At 47.2% G+C, this 20,827-nt stretch overlaps 1 protein-coding gene and 1 pseudogene across 3 annotated transcripts in view; both read left to right on the forward strand.

Moving 5' to 3' along the window:
• Positions 1–20,827, forward strand: part of LOC137614394 (erbin-like) — a 101,235-nt gene that overhangs the window by 44,989 nt on the left and 35,419 nt on the right. For all 3 annotated transcript variants that reach the window (XM_068344188.1, XM_068344190.1, XM_068344189.1), the window contains exons 7-11: positions 7,588–7,795; positions 9,212–9,378; positions 10,158–10,290; positions 13,643–13,944; positions 14,366–14,638. In XM_068344188.1, the coding sequence (XP_068200289.1) occupies positions 7,588–7,795; positions 9,212–9,378; positions 10,158–10,290; positions 13,643–13,944; positions 14,366–14,638 (1,083 nt within the window). The remainder of the gene's footprint in view (positions 1–7,587; positions 7,796–9,211; positions 9,379–10,157; positions 10,291–13,642; positions 13,945–14,365; positions 14,639–20,827) is intronic.
• Positions 18,949–19,067, forward strand: LOC137614530 (5S ribosomal RNA; annotated as a pseudogene).

The following is a 20,827-nucleotide window of genomic DNA, read 5'->3' on the forward strand; positions in this document are numbered from 1 at the left end:
CAGGCTTGAGCTTTTCCTCTTTTGGGGGGTTCTTCTCTTGCCTTTTTTTCGTGCGACTATGCTCTTGGTGCTGAGCGGTCGCACCTGCAGTTTCGCTCAAGGGGCTGGGCAACTGCAGGAGCTCCTCTTCGGAGGATTGCCCCTCTTAGGTCACTGGCTGACCAGTCTCTTCCACGAAGTGTTTCTCTTTCGTTCGCGAGAGAGTACACTCATAGAGACTCCTCTTCGGAGGTTTCTTCTGTTGCTGTTGCTGTTGGCCTCCCTCGCCGTAAGGCCCTCCGTCCGCCTCGTCGTAAGGGCCTCTCATCTCCCTATAAGGGTGCTTGAGGCGCCTTTTTGAATCTCCGTTTGCAGCCTACAACTTCTTTTTCTCGATCTTCCGTCTTGGTGCAGATGGACAGCAGTCTAATCTCGTCTTCCGACGGGCAACGGTCTTCCCGACGGACAACGGTCTTCCCGACGGACAGCGGTCTTCCGACGGACATCAGTCTCCCGGCGGACAACGATCCCTTCGGGGCAAAGGGTTGCCCCCACGGGGGTTCTTCCCTTGCGTGTCAGGGTTTCCCTGCGCGCCCTTCTGTTCGTCAGCGCTCTCCTGTTCGTCAGCGCTTTCAAGATGATCTTCCCTGTGGTTCCTGTTACGTGCCCTGTGCGCCCACGTTCGCCCTCGCGATCTAGAACTTCGGTTCAGGTCGGGGTCAAGGACTCTTCTTCTTTGCGCAGGCTTCCACGCGTAGCCTTCTGCTCGTCAGCGATCATCAGCTCGTCAGCGATCATCAGCTCGTCAGCGATCATCAGCTCGCCAGCGATCGTCAGCTCGTCAGCGATCATCAGCTCGCCAGCGATCTCCAGATCGCCCACGTGTGTTACAGCTGGCACGCCAACGTTCTCCAACACTTCTGAAGGAACATGGTTCGCCAGCTACTAGCTCAACTGCGGATGCTGATCGCCATCGCGCGACCCTCAACTGCAGATGCTGACCGCCATCGCGCGACCCTCAACTGCAGATACTGACCGCCATCGCGCGACCCTCAACTGCAGATGCTGACCGCCATCGCGCGACCCTCAACTGCAGATGCTGACCGCCATCGCGCGACCCTCAACTGCAGATGCTGACCGCCATCGCGCGACCCTCAACTGCAGATGCTGACCGCCATCGCGCGACCCTCAACTGCATGCTGCTCGCCATCGCACAACCCTGAACGATTGCCCGCTTACGCATGCTGCTCCTCATCGCACCACCCTGAACGATCGCCCTCCTGCAGATGCTGATCACCATCGCACCCTTTCACGCGATCATTCACCTGCGCATGCTGCTCGCCATCGCACAACCCTGAACGATTGCCCGCTTACGCATGCTGCTCCTCATCGCACAACCCTGAACGATCGCCCTCCTGCAGATGCTGATCACCATCGCACCCTTTCACGCGATCATTCACCTGCGCATGCTGCTCGCCATCGCACAACCCTGAACGATTGGCCGCTTACGCATGCTGCTCCTCATCGCACCACCCTGAACGATCGCCCTCCTGCAGATGCTGATCACCATCGCACCCTTTCACGCGATCATTCACCTACACATGCTGCTCGCCATCGCACAACCCTGAACGATTGCCCGCTTACGCATGCTGCTCCTCATCGCACAACCCTGAACGCTCGCCCTCTTGCGGATGCTGATCACCATCGCACCCTATCACGCGATCATTCACCTACACATGCTGCTCGCCATCGCTTACCGCCAGCGATCTTCTTCACCTACGCGGCAGCACGATCCCTCGCCGTCACGCCCATTCCCCTGCGCGCCCGCGCGATCGCTCGCCTGCGCGCCCGCGCGATCGCTCGCCTGCGCGCCCGCGCGATCGCTCGCCTGCGCGCCCGCGCGATCGCTCGCCTGCGCGCCCGCGCGATCGCTCGCCTGCGCGCCCGCGCGATCGCTCGCCTGCGCGCCCTCGCGAACGCTCGCCTGCGCGCCCGCGCGACCACTCGCCTGTGCGCCCGCGCGACCATTCGCCTTTGCGCGACCGTTCGCCCTCGCGCGACCATAGTTCGCGGCGAATTCCACAGCCGGTGGTAGCAGCAGGGACGCGTGCTCCTAGGCGGCACTCGGGATCACCTCCATCCAAGCACAGGTTGGTAGTGCAGGACGAAGACAGGTCAGTACAGCATTCTTCCCACCTTCTTTTCAGGCAGGAACCGTCGTGTCCTCTCCAAAGGATCGCCCGATCCCTTTCACCTTAGCGAGGATTTCGGACTCTGTGTCCTTGGAGCAGCAGACATGGTTTGATCCGCTGGCACGGGCGTTAATGAGGGTTATGAAACCAGCACTCACCGGCCAGGGTAACAAACCAGCGGCTGTCTCTCCTACGCTGAAGAGAAAGAGAGGAGTGGACTTCGTGGTGACTTCCCCCAGGGCGAAGTTGGTTCCCAAGAGGTCGGTCTCGAGGGTCCCCTCTCCTGCACGAGTACTCTCTCCTTCTCCCGCCCTGGAAGGATTTTTGGCGGGGGGGCTTTCCGTTGAAGATTTCTCCATCGGACAAGGGGTGACTGCTTACCTCTTCCTCTGGGAGCTTACCAGGTTCTTTCCCTCCTCGGTTACGGCCCGAGGTTTGGTTCAAGGAAGCTACAGGAAGATCAAGGGTACTTTCCTCCTCTCGAGCTCAGGCACCTTGGCCTTTCGTCGTTAAGTATCTACTTGCGGACAAGCTCGATGTTTTACCATCTGGACGCACTGACTGAAGGCTTCCTTCGGGTGTCTCATCTGTGGAGGTCAACGACCTCAGACACCCTTCCATCCTTGAGAAGAGTTTTGTCTTTGCCCAAGGACAGAGACTTAAACATCTGCTGTGCGGAGTAAATCGACTTCCGGTTTCACTCCTCCAAGGCGCTTTCTTCCGGACTCTGCAGGGCTCCAGCTCCCTTTTCTTTCAACCACGTCGGCCTAAGTTATCGGCTACGACAACTGGGACAAGGTGTCCAACTGCAGTTTCCTCCTGTCAGGAACAGATGGCACGGGAGACTCCCCCGGGGGGGCATAGTCCTAAAAGGAGTTCACGAACTCTAGGATTGCAGGTTTTTTCGCTGGGAGGATGCTTAAGGTTACTCATCCGAATGACAGCTTCCCGATGCCCATTCCCGCACAATCTCTGTGAGTAGCCAAGGATATCGCGCCTGCCGTCTCTGTCAGCGAATTCAGTGTCTCTGAACCTCTATGCCATAGCATCAGCAGAGTTGCCCGGTTGGGCAGAATGATCCATACCTTAGGCGAAGGTCTTCCTTAGGATCATCGACGGCTTCACCCCCGGCCCCCTCAGTCGATCCTTTCTTGTAAGGAAGGATCTGAGAGGGGATGTCCATAGTCGACCTCTCAGCCCTGATCAAGTTTGTCGAACAAACTTCGGCCAGCGTAGACCAGCAGAATCGATCAGACTGGTAACGAGGCGACAGGACTCCTTTAACCCTGGATCGGAAGGACGGGTACTTTCAGTTTCCATTCCATCCATCTTCCAGGGTGCTCGTCGAATTCAGCCTAAACTGCAAGTATTCCTGCTTATGATGCAGTGTGGCTATCCCGCCGTGGCATAGCAGGTTTGTTTCCCCAGAGAACTCTCCCTGCCTTCCTCTTGGCCGCTCAGGTGCAGACTTCCGCCTCCTCTGCTGTTTGGAGGGCTGGTCAACTCCGGTAGGCTCGGGTTTCGACCTTCTTCAGCGCCGGGAAAAGCTTCCGAATGCTGACCATGAGTGTGGGCTCATGGTATTTTGCTTGGAGCCTTCTCTTCCTCTGCCTCAACATCTGGAGTATCTGGCCATGATATTGAGTCAACCGCCTTACCACGTTGGAAACCCCGCTTCTCGTCCGTCCAGCGAGGTTAAGCAACGTCGGCACTTGGATGGGTGACCACCTGGGGACGCCAGATTCTGTTACCACATCCTCCGAGCCTTCCTTTCGGTTGACTGTGGCAAGACTGAGGAGAGTCGCAGTACCTGTTCTCAGTCAAGCAGAGTTTTCAGCCCTACCTTGGAACGTTTCCTAGTTCTTCTTTCCTCATTGACCCGTTTATAGTCCGAACGGTCGCCTCAGGATAAGTTCCATGTGGGGCGATCCAAGTTCCGGTGGCTTCAGGCAATGTTTAACCGGACTCCCTGGCCCTATGGGACCAGCGGAACTATTAAACCTGCAATGGGTGTTGACCTATGGAGCCTCTTGATGGTAGTGGATATTCTCGTCCTTTCCCCACATTCTTGATGCGGTTCTCGGACTCGTCAAAGGAAAGGGGGGGGGGCATGTTCCGGTCCAGGCCTATGGTCAAGACCTGAAGGATACCTCTCCATCATTCAGGCAGGCTTAAGGGCCTTAGTCTGGCCCCTCTTCAGTCCTACCGCTCCTGCCAAGTCGCCCCGTTGCGTGTCGACTTCATGCTAACCAGCAGGGGACGCATTTTCACACCTTCACATCTTGCAGTAGAGATACCGGGATGATTGAGATTCTCTCAATTCCACCATCGGCTCTCTCATTCCAGGCAGGGGAATGTTTCTCTCAGACTATCCAAGCAGAGCCTCATAGAGAGAGTGTACCTAGGGGTCTTTGACCTTGGGTAACCAGCAAGTACTGATCTGGGGGACCTGATCGCGACAGCTTGGAACCTCAAGCTTCCGCTAGTTTTCCCCCCAGTCTCAGACCCCGAGACTCTGGCAAGATGCATTCCGGTGATGGTGGGACAACTTCGACGCCTGCGTCTTCCCTCCTTTTTGTCTGCGGACAATGGGTCTCAACAAAACCAGGTTGTCTGTCAACCTTTCAATGGGAGAGCTCCACTGGGACTATGCGCAGAACGGTTTCTGGACCCTCTGCTTCCCCTGACGGAACTCCCGGGAGAGCTTCTCCCACGGCGCAGGCTACTCAAGCAACCACACTGCGACATCTCTCCCGAACCGGGGCGTCGCTTCGGCTTCATGCCTGGAGACACTACGCTTCCTCCTCTAGAAGAGACAACCCGCTACAGTCGCGGTACGGAGGTCGCGTCATCTGCGATAGTCATCCACAGGGGTCTCCCAGGCAAAGTGAAGAGTCTAAGGTGGTTGGTGCCGTGGGAGATATACCTCTTCCCGTGAGGCCTCTTCTCCAGCAATAACGGTCTTATTGCCTTTCGGCGGGAGGAAACTCCTTTCCGCTCTTGGCAATGAAGCCTGTCGCTCAGCCTTTCCCTGACCTTCAGGCTTAAAGGAATAACTTTTTCCTGCCCGCTGGATCTATTCTCGCTCATGCGAAGCTACGATCGTCCCTGCCCTAGTCGGAGGAAGACCTCCAACTTGGAGCATGGCTCGGACTTTTAGTCCTTTAAGAGATCTTCTCAAGACCCTTTTACGACAGGCCTCGGATTGTATTCCGCCTTGGGTCTTCTGCTCACTCTGGCCACGGCCAGTGTGTAAGCAATCTTCTTGGTCTCTTACTACTCCCCCCCTTTCTAAGGAAGAGGGGAAGGCAACATTCAGGCTCGCTCCTGAGTTGTTGGCTAGACTCAGAATCTGAGGGTCCCGACCCTTCGGTCCGATTCATTCAAGATTTTGAGTCTCCATTCTGTGTCTGATGTCCCAAGACCTTCTCTTTCTTGCCAGTACAGGAATCGAGAGGTTAGCGCTGGGAACAGCTGCAGTTTGGCCTCAGTTGCAGCCGATTTGGGAACACAAGGAGGACATGGGGGGAGAGTCACCAGTATACCTCTTCAGCCCGGACTCAAGGACATTCATCTCGACCTGTCTTCAGACCCTCCCCCGTCACGTCGCCCTACAGCACGATGTTGGATACATCGCAACGTCCCTCGCCTTCGAGTAATACTACTCTGTGACGCAGGTGCTACAAGCTGGAGTCTGGAAGCGTCTGATGACCTTCGCAGCCCGCTTCCTGCAGGGCGTGACCCACAGGAGTCTCGATACGTTTTCTATCGCTCTGTGGTGGCTACACAACAGCTGGTCTAACCTCAGGCTCCTTTTTGGACAGGTAGCAGAAGGTTGAGGGCATTGTTATCAGGTTTTAGTCTGCATGAACGAAAGAAGTATGTCTGGCCCTTACTTCTTTCTTCATCATCCCCTCTACGGGGAAGCAGCATCCTGGTCTCTGCATAGCTGACCTCGAACCTCTGCAGGTAAACCATGCTTCCTTGTGTTCCGAGTATTGAGTCAATACTGTCGCGTCCCCCATACCCTGACGAGGTGGTATTGGGAACGTCCTAACCCAGAGTTCCTTCTGGAACTCCAGGTCAACTGCCTAAGACGGGTCACACTTCTTCCTTCACACACAAGCTTACGTAGGCCACATGGTTCCTTGCGGTGCAAGGAACTTGTGAGGTGCAGGGACTCCTTTTCTCGAGTGCGACTCACTCGGATTCTGAGTCCCCGGGTAAAGCCAAAGCCAGTATGGCTGGGGACTTTCCACCCTTCCTAAGGGATAAGTCACCCTTTGTAAATAGCGTGGTTTGTATTTCGGTTACGGAACAAATGACAAATTCGAAGATAATTTGTATTTTTCCTAACCATACAAACCTTAGCTATTTACACATATTTGCCCGCCAGCCCTGTCCCCCAAGACAAGTCCTACCTCTAAGTGAAAGTGAGTATTCACCTGTGTGTGAGGGGGAGGAGGGGTAGCTAGCTACCACTCCCCTACCCCCCCGCTAACTAGCGCGGGGGTAATACACCCTCGTTAAATTCTAATGGCTCGCCATTTCAGCTACGCTAAAAGTAATACCCTTTGTAAATAGCTAAGGTTTGTATGGTTAGGAAAAATACAAATTATCTTCGAATTTGTCATATATGTATGCATGTATTTATGTATATATGTAGGTATGTATATGTGTATACATATAAATATATATATATATATATATACACACACACACACACACACATATATATATATATATATATATATATATATATATATATATATATATATATATATATATATATATATATATATATATCTAAAGTAGGAAGATGTGATGTAGTTCTAAAGGAAAAGTATGGGAAATATCTCTGGGTAATAAGCAAAGCTCTACCTCCAGTTTGTTTCTACATTATGATCAGAGATAAATGTAAACAAAACATTGGTTGCCATTTTTTATCGTGCTTTTTAGCATGTTTAGGAAATGCATGATATAAAATCACCTTTAATATTTGTGCCTGTTTTAGTTTAGGGTACTGTAGTACATGCATTAAGTGTTCTGTACATTAAAGGGTAGTTTGTTAACAGTACTACGTACAAGGGAAGGTTTTAAAAGTCTGAATATACATGTTGAATAAATAGGTAAATATGGTGTCACTACTTCGCGGATTTTCACCTATCGCGGCCGCGACTGGAACCTATCTACCGCGATAAACGAGGGTTCACTGTATGTCATGTAATTCTTTTGCTGCAGTTAGTTATTTAAAAGCACTGTGTATGTATGGTTTGATCTTTTGACATACATCTGAAGATTTTATATGAGTTTTTTAACTAGATATTATTGTTTATTTTCTCTGAAGGAAATAGTATTTATTTATTAAATGTTTTTGTTATTTTGCTGCAATGCAATTTCCTTTTAAATTTTCCAGGAGTTGCCCGAGAAATTTGGCGGATGTCGGCAGCTACAGGTCTTGAGATTGGATGACAATGCACTGACCCATTTGCCGGAATCTATTGGCGGCTTGGTGTCATTAGAAGAGCTGGTCGTCACTCAGAATGATTTGGAAACATTGCCGGCATCCATCGGACTGCTCCGCGCCCTTCATACGCTTCATATGGATGACAACCTTCTGACAGGTGTATATCAGGGTTAACCCTTTTACCCCCAGACTCTTTGGAAATTTCCAACCCTTAACCCCCAGGGGGTTATTTTTTTCTCAGCACATTTTGCAGTATATTTTTTTAAAATTGCTCTAACAGCCTTAATTTTTGTCATAGAGAGGTCAGGTTGGTCTCATTCTCTTGGAAAATGCTTGAATTTTCTCAAAAAATTATCAAAAATATGGAAAAAAAAAAAAAATATAGCATTTTTTTGCAAGGACTTACCGATACGTCTATGGGGGTAAAGGGATGAGTTTTGTGAAACGTACCAGTACGTCCTTTGGGGGGAAAAGGGTTAAAGTAGCACATACGAAAAAATGAAGGAATACACTTCTTTTTGTTACTGTATATGTTTCTTGGGAGTGGATGGATTTGGTTGTTTGTAATTTCACGTGTACTCCTTTAACCAGCCATTATTTTGTCTTATGTTTATTATTATTATTACTATCCAAGCTACAACCCTAATTGGAAAAGCTAGATGCTATAAGCCCAGGGGCTCCAATAGGGAAAAATAGCCCAGTGAGGAAAGGAAATAAGGAAATAAATAACTGAAGAGAACAAATTAACAATAAATCATTCTAAAAAAAGTAATGTCAAAAGAGATATGTCATATATAAACTATTAACAACGTCAAAGACAGATATGTCCTATATAAACTATAAAAAGACACATGTCAGCCTGGTCAACAAAAAAGCATTTGCTCCAACTTTGAACTTTTGAAGTTCTACTGATTCAACAACCCGATTAGGAAGATCATTCCACAACTTGGTAACAGCTGGAATAAAACTTCTAGAATATGTTTATAGAGAACTGTACATCTTAGTCTTTAAATCAGTGCTTCGGAATGCAAGAATTCAGAGTATGTTTTTACTAAACCATTTAGACCGGAGTGGTTATTTATTTTGCTGCAGCGATGCAGTGTGAGTTACTTTAAATTTCTTTTGAAATCAAAGTTTATCATGATTTAATCTCATAAGTCATGGGTTATTTTTTTTTAAAAGTCAGAAGGATATTAAAGTTTGTCATGATTTAATCCCATAAATCATGGGTTATTTTTATTTCAAGTCAAAAGGATATTAAAGTTTATCATGATTTAATCTCATAAGCCATGGGTTTTTTTTTTTTTTAAAGTCAGAAGGATATTAAAGTTTATCATGATTTAATCTCATAAGTCATGGGTTATTTTGTTTTAAAGTCAGAAGGATATTAAAGTTTATCATGATTTAATCTCATAAGTCATGGGTTATTGTTATTTAAAGTCAGAAGGATATTGATAGCATATCACAGTTTAAGAGCAGTTCCTTTCAGAAAGGAAGTACAGTAAAGAATTTCGTATTATTTTTGTGAATTATAATCTCCAAAGGTATTTTATTTTCTCTTCTCTGTACATAGAACTGCCACCGGAGTTAGGGTCGTGTTCTCGACTTACGGTTTTGACTGCAGCATCGAACAGATTGACCAGTGTGCCGGCAGAGTTAGGTCATTTACCGCAGCTTGCTGTCCTCAATTTATGTGCCAACCTCATTCATCATCTACCAGTTTCATTAACTAAGTTGAAGGTACAGGGCTTAACAACTTTAATTTATACTGCTTGAAATAAAGACTTGCATTTTGTATCTCTTAGGGAGTGACATAGGCTTGCCTCAGTAGCTAAGTTTGAATTTGAATATGTAGATAAAAATATGGTTGTTAATAGCTACGATAAAATAAGCTTTATACTTCTTTTAAATCTTTGGAAATAGAGGTTATAAAATGTTTCCTTGTTAACCCTGTATGACTATTTTGTAGATATCATTTTTTCTGTTCTCATTACTATGTAGGATGGATAGTTCGTATTTACATTTGATTTTTTTTTTATCGTCATAAAGCCTGAAATTCATCTTGATGTTAGGGCAATCAGTTTATTAAAAGTTATGCGGAAAATTGCGTTTAGAAATTGATTCAAGATTGAAGTCTTCGAGTTAAAGATGCATTATGTTAAAGTGGGTTAAGTTGTTTTAAGAGAGTTTAAACTAAAGCTTATTCCTTGTGTTTTCATAATCCCCTTGAGGAGAATTTTTTAGTAGCTATAGGGTTGAACAAGAGCATGTTTTAATTATATTACTTAAAGATGGTATGCCACTAATCTATCCTAATTGTAGTGTTGTATGTACGTTTTAAATAATGTACTTGATTTTTTTTAGGATTAATCATATTTATTTTAATCATGAGATCCAAGGATAACGAAGAGTAAAAGTATTTTGAAGTGCCAGTCTCTAAACTCAGCTACTTTGGCCTTTGTAAGTCGTCGTGCATGCCGATATTATTTTAACCCAGTTTGCTTTTGTGCTTCTTATAGTTGCGAGCTCTGTGGCTCTCAGAGAACCAGAATAAACCCCAAGTGCAGCTGCAATCGGAAACATTGCCGGAAACGGGGCAGAGGGTCCTTACTTGCTTCATGTTACCCCAGCAGCAACGCTCTTATCAGCCAGGTGAGGTGACGGTGGGCTGTGGAAGGAGGTGTTATCGACGGGTGAGAGGAACCCTCGGATTGCTCAGGAAAGAGCCATACTGTAAAAGATAATCTTTTTCTTTTGATTAACCCTTTTACCCCCAAGCTATTTGGAACTTTCCAACCCTTAACCCCCTGGCGTTTTTCTTTTTCAAGCACGTTTTGCTATATTTTATTTTTAGATTGCGCTAACAGTCTTAATTTTCGTCATAGAGAGGTCAGGTGGGAGGAGGTGTTATCGAGGGGCGAGGTGAACCATCGAGTTGCTCGGGAAAGAATGAGGACCTTGCTGTAAAAGATAATAATTTTCTTTTGATTAACCCTTTTACCCCCAAGCTATTTGGAACTTCCCAACCCTTAACCCCCTGGCGTTTTTTTTTTTTTCAAACACGTTTTGCAATATTTTTTTTTTTAGATTGCACTGACAGTCTTAATTTTCATCATAGAGAGGTCAGGTTGGTCTCATTTTTTTGGAAAATGCCTGAAGTTTCTCATAAAGTTATCAGAAATATGCAAAAAAAAATTGAAATAGCAGTTTTTTGCAAGGTCATACCAGTACGTCCATGGGGGTTAAGGGATGAGTTTTGTGAAACGTACCAGTACGTCCATTGGGGGTTAAGGGATGAGTTTTGTGAAACGTACCAGTACGTCCATTGGGGGTTAAGGGATGAGTTTTGTGAAACGTACCGGTACGTCCATGGGGGTTAAGGGATGCGTTTTGTGAAACGTACCAGTACGTCCATTGGGGGTTAAGGGATGAGTTTTGTGAAACGTACCGGTACATCCATGGGGGTTAAGGGATGAGTTTTGTGAAACGTACCAGTACGTCCACTGGGGGTAGAAAGGTTAATAACAAGTTACCTGGTAGTCTGTCATGAAGGGCAAGAGATGAAAGAAGTCGAATTGGCAGACTGTTTCTTAGTAGAGTTGTAGGTTTTTGACAATCGCCCAAGGGTTGCTGCTTATAGTATGCATTGTGTTTGATTGAAATTTACTTAGTGAAACAAAGCTAGAAATTAAGCTGCTGGTCTTCAAATATAAAGATTACGGTAATTAGAATTTTTCATGTAAAAAGTAATGTACAGAATATTATTTTTCTGTACTGTAAAACAGTCTTCCGCTCTCAAACGTTTACGTTATTGACAAATTTTAATTTGATTTTTGATGTGCATCAATGAACATTAATTAAATGAGATTTACCGTAATTAAAATTTTTCTTGTAAAATGTACAGAATATTATTTTTCTGTACCGTAAACCAGTCGTCCGCTCTCAAGTAATTGCGTTATTAACAACTTTTAATTTGATTTTAGACGAGCATCAGTGAAAATTAATCAAATGAGATAGATTATATGCTAAAGACTAGTTTTTTACAATTTCAGACCGGTTTAGGCTAGGATATCCTGTCATGATACTTAAGAATTTTATATACCTAATATCAATATTTTTAATCACATATGAGGATATTTCAAGTTAATATTTTAAGATTGTCAAATAATGGAAGATTTCATCCTAAGTTCATTGTCTATACATTCTTGTATCTTCTCACCACTCCTTATAAAATTTCAATTTTGGGATTTTATTTTAGTATGAGCTTACTTACAAGCTTTACTTTTGGTAGATAGGGTATGATTGAAACATGGATCTTTCATGGTTATTTAGGAGCATGTCTCTATTCTTGATTTATTCCTATGTGTAAAGAAACCTTTCGTCCCTTAAGATATGGAATTGTCTTCTGTGGAGGTGGAATGGTTGGCAAAATTGTTATAGAGGTAGTTAACAGTAGGTGTTCGAGTGCTGGTGAGTAGCCTTTCCTGTCAAAGACTCCACTTGTGTTGTTGACTGCGATGAATACAGTCATACTGTTGAGTACTATCCAAGGCCGTTTAATCTTTTTCTAATACGTTTTAGTTTGAATGGTTGGCTGTCTGCTAAAGGTGGTGATGAATGCAAGAGTTTGTGGGAGAAGTGCAAGAGGAAAGCCAAGGTTCGGGTGGATGGATGGAATGAAAAAAGCTCTAGGTGATAGAAGGATAGATGTGAGAGAGTCGAGAGCGTGCTAGAAATAGGAATGAATGGCGAGCGATTGTGACGCAGTTCCTGTAGGCCCTGCTGCTTCCTCCAGTCGCCGTGGATGACCGGGGAGGTAGCAGCAGTAGGGGATTCAGCATTATGAAGCTTCATCTGTGGTGGATAACGGGGGAGGGTGGGCTGTGGCACCCTAGCAGTACCAGCCGAACTCGGTTGAGTCCCTTGTCAGGCTGGGAGGAATGTAGAGAGGAAAGGTCCCCCTTTTTTTTTTCATTTGTTTGATGTCGGCTACCCCCCAAAATTGGGGGAAGTGTCGTGGTATATGTATGTATGTATGTTAATAATAAAACGAAGCAAGGATGGAGTAGGTAGGACACTATGTCGGGTTTATGATAAACTGGTGATATATACACTCATTCTGCGACTTGAGGTTTGCAGTTATCCATTTTCCCTAAGTGAAGATCCTCCAATATCACCGAAAGCCCTGTCATTGTTGCAGAGGTGAAGTGATGTTGTGGAAGTAGCACTCACCACCTGTTGATAACTACCTGATTAATGATTTCAACTTCTGTCCTAGTTCTGCTAAAGACTTCCTTATTTCAAAGGAGTGAGGTTTGTATAGCTAGGAAAAATATAAATTACTTTGAAGATTTTGTTGTATTAAAGTGTTCAGTTAATGCTTTACTGTCATATAAAAATAAGTTAGCCTTTCCTGTCATCTTAAGGAAAATAAGAAGATACTGTACTGAAGTTACTTTAAGCCTTATTACAGCTAGTTAGAAGTGACCGTAATGGTACTTAAGACTTACTTCTACTATGTTTAATTCAGGACTTGAAAACTTGGTCGTGATTATTTTTACCTGTCTATGTTAACCCTTTTACCCCCAGGCTATTTGGAAATTTCCAACCCGTAACCCCCAAGGGTTATTTTTTTTCAAGAACATTTTGCAGTATATATTTTTTTAAATTGCTCTAACAGCCTTAATTTTCATCATAGAGAGGTCAGGTTGGTCTCATTCTCTTGGAAAATGCCTGAAGTTTCTCTAAAAATTATAAAAAATATGCAAAACAAATTTAGATAGCATTTTATTGCAAGGACGTACCGGTACGTCCATGGTGGTAAAGGGATGAGTTTTGTGGAACGTACCAGTACGTCCTTTGGGGGTCAAAGGGTTAAGAAAATATGCTTCAAGTACAATGTACAATATAGGTGAAGTAGTGTGGGATCCTTTATGAGCCATTGGGTAAATTGTCGTCGATGAATTGCTTTAGTTCAGAGGTTATGAATCCTATGCTTTTTCAGAAGCTGTTGTGGAGGCTGACAACTTCCCTGGACAAGGTTGGGAGGAGCAGAGGAAAGCTAAAACTCTCATCAAGTTTGCGTTTGATGGAGACGTGGACAAGCCCGGTCGCCTGACTCGTGCACCTACACCTTACCCCAAGGAACTGAAGGCCTTGGCCAAGCATGCCCGTAATCTGAACAGCCTGCAGAAAGACACTGCCCGGCAGTTTGTTTTGGGACGAACGCCGGACTCGAACAAAGTTTCTGCTTCTTCTGTTGTGACGCCTGCAAAGGAGGAGTTGGAAATGGAGCCCATTGCTAAGGTGAGATTGTCAAAGGGATTATATTCTCTGTGATTACAAAGCATAGAGAGGCTTACTTTATATTTGTTCATAGTTTTGGTATTTTATGGAGTCTTGTCATTATTGTGTTGTTGAGTTGTTCAATGTGTCCTACATAATTTTTTACAAAAATATTTGGAAATAGAAAAATTATAAGATTTTATGCTATGATAGAGAATGAGTGTGGAGGCGAGGTTAATTTGTAAACTAATATTATGTTGATTTTAGTTTTGATTTTAAGCAAAGTTGGAAAAGTTATACTAAAAGATTACTTTTTATCTTAATTGTCATTGAAAAACTGTTGAAATGAGATTTCCTTCTGATGTTGAATTTTCTGTCAAGAGAGAAAGCTTTGATAATTTATTATATATGTTTGTTCTGAGACATGACACTGCTGTTACAGGAGACTTACGCTGACGTGAAGCAGCCACTGTTAGCAGCAGCAAATACAGCTGCAGACCAGTCCAATTCGCTCGACGACTCTAGAGATGCGGAAGATAGTTCTTTGACCGTAGTAGAACCACAAATGGAAGAACGACCGCTGTTGCGAGAAGCACGAAACGTACGCAACACTCCCATTTCCAGTGCAGCTAATAGCATGAATGGGGACGTCGCAGATACTACTCACGAGCAGCCTTATGCCATCGGGGACCGCAAAGTGTTTGGACACGCGCAGGTAAGCGAGTGTTTTGATTTATTCCATTGGGGTTTTCCTTGATTATGCAAATTCTGGTTTGTTCCTATACTAATTATATCATGAAACACTATTTACATTAGACAAAGTAGATTTTCTCTTGCAAAGCCAGTCATGATAGTGAGTGTCGAGCATTCCCACACTCGATTGTTGATTCATTTGCGCAAACAACTAAAGGAGAGGTCATTGTATGCAAGTTGATATTGTCTGGCATTTCCTTGTACTGTATATGTGATGAAAATAATGATAATGATAATACTAATAATAACGTTTGACTGATTGATTTGGAGTTTGGAATTTTCATCCAATAATAATGATACTGTAGATATTGATACTAAAAATGATATACTTAAGATGATGATAATGTATACAGTAATAGTTATTTGTTCCGTAACCGAAATACAAACCACGCTATTTACATTGGGTTTACCTTTTAGCGCAGCTGAAATGGCGAGCCATTAGAATTTAACGAGGGTGTATTACCCCTGCGCTAGTTAGCGGGGGGTAGGGGAGTGGTAGTTAGCTACCCCTCCCCCCCTCACACAGATGAATGCTCACTTTCACTTTTGGCTCGGACTGTGACAGACATCTCTGTCTTGGTCCTCTCTTGGCAGCCATTGTTTGTTTTGTCTTTACTTAATCGCTTACTTTTCTTTTACTCAATATATATGTAAACATGTTTTCATGTTTGTATATATATTTGAGTATAGAAATCAGTAAGTTTCCTTTTCAGATTTGTGTGTGTAGTGTACGATTTCTACGTGGTGTCCTCGGCAGTTAGGCCACCACGGCGTAATTTTATGGGTGGCGATCGAGTTTGGCTCCGGTCTTTCTCTCTCTCTCTCTCTCTCTCTCTCTCTCTCTCTCTCTCTCTCTCTCTCTCTCTCTCTCTCTCTCTCTCTCTCTGAGGTCGTTCACCCTTTTACTACGTGTTACTACGCCCTTGTAGCTTCCTTTCCGTGTGGGGGGGTTGCTACGCCGTACGTTTGTCTCAATTAGTTTATGAATCTAATTGTAGTTGTTTTTTTCAGCTTGTAGAACGATTCCTTTCGTGGTTTTCGTTCTTTCTTTAGTGTTCATTCATTTTTAAATTACATAATTACATAGTTTCATAATTATAATTGTTATAATTCTGTTTTGGTTACAGCTCTCCTTCCGTGAGTGTAAGTGGTTGTGAGGGCACATGCCTGTTGTGTAATTCTTGTTTCCTTTCCCTCGGGATTCCTCTTTGGAGCCTTCCTGGGGGAATGAATGTGTACTAATGATTTTTGTTTTATTTTTTTACAGTTACCGATCTAGTTCGTTTCTGTAATATGGCAACGGTGTGAGCTGTCTTGTTGAGGCCTGGGGATTCGGCTGTTGCTGCCTCCCCTCTTGTATTTTCGTCAGGGGCGTGTCTCCTTCTACTGGAAGTACTCCCGTGACGACGGACAGCTCTCCAGTTCATTTTAGAACTCTCAGGAGGCTTGCCTCCTTGGGCGGGTAACTTTCCTTCCGAGGGAAGTTTTTCCTGTCCAGGCTTGAGTTTTTCCCCTTTTGGGGGGTTCTTCTCTTGCCTTTTTTTCGTGTGACTATGCTCTTGGTGCTGAGCGGTCACACCTGCAGTTTCGCTCAAGGGGCTGGGCAACTGCAGGAGCTCCTCTTCGGAGGATTGCTCCTTTTAGGTCACTGGCTGACCAGTCTCTTCTACGAAGTGTTTCTCTTTCGTTCGCGAGAGAGGACACTCATAGAGACTCCTCTTCGGAGGATTCTTCTGTTGCTGTTGCTGTTGGCCTCCCTCGCCGTAAGGCCCACCGTCCGCCTCGTCGTAAGGGCCTCTCATCTCCCTATAAGGGTGCTGAGAGGCGCCCTTTTGAATCTCCGTTTGCAGCCTACAACTCCTTTTTCTTGATTTTCCACCTTGGTGCAGATGGACAGCAGTCTGATCTCGTCTTCTGACGGGCAACGGTCTTCCCGACGGACAACGGTCTTCCAACGGACATCAGTCTCCCGGCGGAGAGGCTACGGTCTTCTGATGGACATCTGTCTCCCGACGGACAACGTTCCCTTCGGGGCAAAGGGTTGCCTCCCACGGGGGTTCTTCCCTTGCGTGTCAGGGTTCCCCTGCGCGCCCTTCTGCTGTGTTCTCTCCTGCTACTGCTCAGTGTTAGCACACAGGCGCTCTCCTGCTACTGCTCAGTGTTAGCACACAGGCGCTCTCCTGCTCATCAGCGCTTCCTGATCGCTAGCGCTCTCCTCTCGCCAGCGCTCTCTTGTTCGTCAGCGCTCTCTTGATGATCATCCCTGCTGTTCCTGTTGGTTCCTGTTACGCGCCCTGTGCGCCCACGTTCGCCCTCGCGTTCTAGAACTTCAGTTCAGGTCTGGGTCAAGGACTCTTCTTCTATGCACAGGCTTCCACGCGTTGCCTTCTGCTCGCCAGCGATCATCAGCTCGCCAGCGATCACCTGCTCGCCAGCGTTCACCTGCTCGCCAGCGCGCACAGGCGATTTTAGTATCGCCTATTCAACAGCGTTCTACACGTCTGCGATCTCCTGTCTCTCGGCAATCTCCGGATCGCCCGCGTGTGTTACAGCCGGCACGCCAACGTTCTCCAACACTTCTGAAGGAACATGGTTCGCCAGCTACTAGCTCGCCACCGCCCACCTGCGTATGCTGCTCGCCATCGCGCGATCGCCCACCTGCGGATGCTGCTCGCCATCGCGCGATCGCCCACCTGCGGATGCTGCTCGCCATCGCGTTCGAGATTTCTCCATCGGCCAAGGGGTGACTGCTTACCCCTTCCTCTGGGGGCTTACCAGGTTCTTTCCCTCCTCGGTTACGGCCCGAGGTTTGGTTCAAGGAAGCTACAGGAAGATCATGGGTACTTTCATCCTCGTGAGCTCAGGCACCTTGGCCTTTCATCGTTAAGTATCTAACTTGCGGACAAGCTCGATGTTGTACCATCTGGACGCGCTGACTGAGGGCTTCCCTCGGGTGTCTCATCTGTCGAGATTTCTCCATCGGCCAAGGGGTGACTGCTTACCCCTTCCTCTGGGGGCTTACCAGGTCCTTTCCCTCCTCGGTTACGGCCCGAGGTTTGGTTCAAGGAAGCTACAGGAAGATCATGGGTACTTTCATCCTCTCGAGCTCAGGCACCTTGGCCTTTCATCGTTAAGTATCTAACTTGCGGACAAGCTCGATGTTGTACCATCTGGACGCGCTGACTGAGGGCTTCCCTCGGGTGTCTCATCTGTGGAGGTCGACGACCTCAGACACCCTTCCATCCTTGAGAAGAGTTTGTTTGTGCCCAAGGACAGAGACTTAGACAGCGGCTGTGCGGAAGAAATCGACTTCTGTTTTCACTCCTCCAAGGCGCTTTCTTCCAGACTCTGCAGGGCTCCAGCGCCCTTTTCTTTCAACCACGTCGGCCTAAGTTATCGGCTACGACAACTGGGACAAGGTGTCCAATTACGGTTTCCTCCTGTCAGGAACAGATGGCACGGGAGGCTCCCCCGGGGGGGCATAGTCGTAAAAGGAGCGGCAGAGTTCACGAACTCTAGGATTGCAGGTTTCTCGCTGGGAGGATGCTTAAGGTTACTCATCTGAATGACAGCTTCCCGATGCCCATTCCCGCACAATCTCTGTGATCAGCCAAGGATATCGTGCCTGCCGTCTCTGTCAGCGAATTCAGTGTCTCTGAACCTCTATGCCATAGCGTCGGCAGGAGTTGCCCGGTTGGGCAGAATGACCCATACCTTAGGCGAAGGTCCTCCATAGGATCATCGACGGCTTCACCCCCGGCCTCTTCAGTCGATCCTTTCTTGTAAGGAAGGATCTGAGAGGGGAGTTCCGTAGTCGACCTCTCAGCCCTGATCAAGTTTGTCGAACAAACTTCGGCCAGTGTAGAACAGCAGAATCGATCAGACTGGTAACGAGGCGACAGGACTCCTTAAACCCTGGATCGGAAGGACGGGTACTTTCAGTTTTCATTCCATCCATCTTCCAGGGAGCTCGTCGAATTCAGGCTAGACTGCAAGTATTCCTGCTTATGATGCAGTGTGGCTATCCCGCCATGGCATAGCAGGTTTTTTTCCCCAGAGAACTCTCCCTGCTTTCCTCATGGCCGCTCAGGTGCAGGCTTCCGCCTCCTCTGCTTTTTGGAGGGCTGGTCAACTCCGGTAGGCTCGGGTTCGACCTTCTTCAGCGCCGGGACAAGCTTCCAGATGCTTACCATGAGTGAGGGTTCATGGTATTTTGCTTGGAGCCTTCTCTTCTTCTGCCTCAACATCTGGAGTATCTGGCCATGATATTGAGTCGACGGCCTTACCACGTTGGAAACCCTGCTTCTCGTCCGTCCAGCGAGGTTAAGCAACGTCGGTTCTGGTCGGTACTTGGATGGGTGACCACCTGGGGACGCCAGATTCTGTTGCCACATCCTCCGAGCCTTCCTTTCAGTTGACTGTGGCAAGACTGAGGAGAGTCGCAGTACCTGTTCTCAGTCAAGCAGAGCTTTCAGCCCTACCTTGGAACGTTTCCTAGTTCTCCTTTCCTCATTGATCCGTCTATAGTCCGAACGGTCGCCTCAGGATAAGTTCCATGTGGGGTGGTCCAAGTTCCGGTGGTTTCAGGCAACGTTTAACCGGACTTCCTGGCCCCTATGGGACCAGCGGAACTATTAGACCTGCAATGGGTGTTGACCTATGGAACCTCTTGATGGTAGTGGATATTCTCGTCCTTTCCCCACATTTTTGATGCTGTTCTCGGACTCGTCAAAGGAAAGGGGGGGGGGGCATGTTCCGGTCCAGGCCTATGGTCAAGACCTGAAGGATACCTCTCCATCATTCAGGCAGGCTTAGGGGCCGTAGTCTGGCCCCTCTACAGATCCTACAGCTCCTGCCGAGTCGCCCCGTGCGCGTCGACTTCATGATTCTGGCGTGTTCTAACCAGCAGGGGACGCATTTTCACACCTTCACATCTTGCAGTAGAGATACCGGGATGATTGAGATTATCTCAATACCACCATCGGCTCTCTCATTCCAGGCAGAGGAATGTTCTCTCCGACTATCCGAGCAGAGTCTCGTAGAGAGAGTGTACCTGGGGGTCTTTGACCTTGAGTAACCAGCAAGTCCTGGTCTGGGGGACCTGATCGCGACAGCTTGGAACCTCAAGCTTCCGCTGTTCTTCCCCCCAGTCTCAGACCCCGAGACTCTGGCAAGATGCATTCCGGTGATGGTGGGACAACATCGACGCCTGCGTCTTCCCTCCTTTTTGTCTGTGGACAATGGGTCTCAACAAGACCAGGTTGTCTGTCAACCTTTCAATGGGAGAGCTCCACTGGGACTATGCGCAGAACGGTTTCTGGACCCTCTGCTTCCCCTGACGGAACTCCCGGGAGAGCTTCTCCCACGGCGCAGACTACTCAAACAACCACACTGCGACATCTCTCCCGAACCGGGGCGTCGCTTCGGCTTCATGCCTGGAGACACTACGCCTCCTCCTCAAGAAGAGACAACCCGCTACAGTCACGGTACGGAGGTCGCGTCATCTGCGATAGTCATCCGCAGGGGTCTTCCAGGCAAAGTGAAGAGTCTTCGGTGGTTGGTGCCGTGGGAGATATACCTCTTCCCTTGAGGCCTCTTCTCCAGCAATAACGGTCTTATTGCCTTTCGGCGGGAGGAAACTCCTTTCCGCTCTCGGCAATGAAGCCTGTCGCTCAGCCTTTCCCTGACCTTCAGGCTTAAAGGAATAACTTTTTCCTGCCTGCTGGATCTTTCCTCGCTCATGCGAATTTACGATCGTCCCTGCCCTAGTCGGAGTGAGACCTCCAACTTGGAGCATGGCTCGGACTTTTAGTCCTTTAAGAGATCTTCTCAAGACCCTTTACGACAGGCCTCGGATTGTATTCCGCCTTGGGTCTCCTGCTCACTCTGGCCACGGCCAGTGTGTAAGCAATCTTCTTGGTCTCTTACTACTCCCCCCCTTTCTAAGGAAGAGGGGAAGGCAACATTCAGGTTTGCTCCTGAGTTGTTGGCTAGACTCAGAATCTGTGGGTCCCGGCCCTTCAGTCCAATTCCTTCAAGATTTCGAGTCTCCATTCTGTATCTGATGTCCCAAGACCTTCTCTTTCTTGCCAGTAAAGGAATCGAGAGGTTAGCTTTGGGAACAGCTGCAGTTTGTCCTCAGTTGCAGCCG

This window comes from Palaemon carinicauda, chromosome 20 (assembly GCF_036898095.1).
Source record: "Palaemon carinicauda isolate YSFRI2023 chromosome 20, ASM3689809v2, whole genome shotgun sequence".
In the NCBI taxonomy this organism is placed as follows: Eukaryota; Metazoa; Arthropoda; class Malacostraca; order Decapoda; family Palaemonidae; genus Palaemon; species Palaemon carinicauda.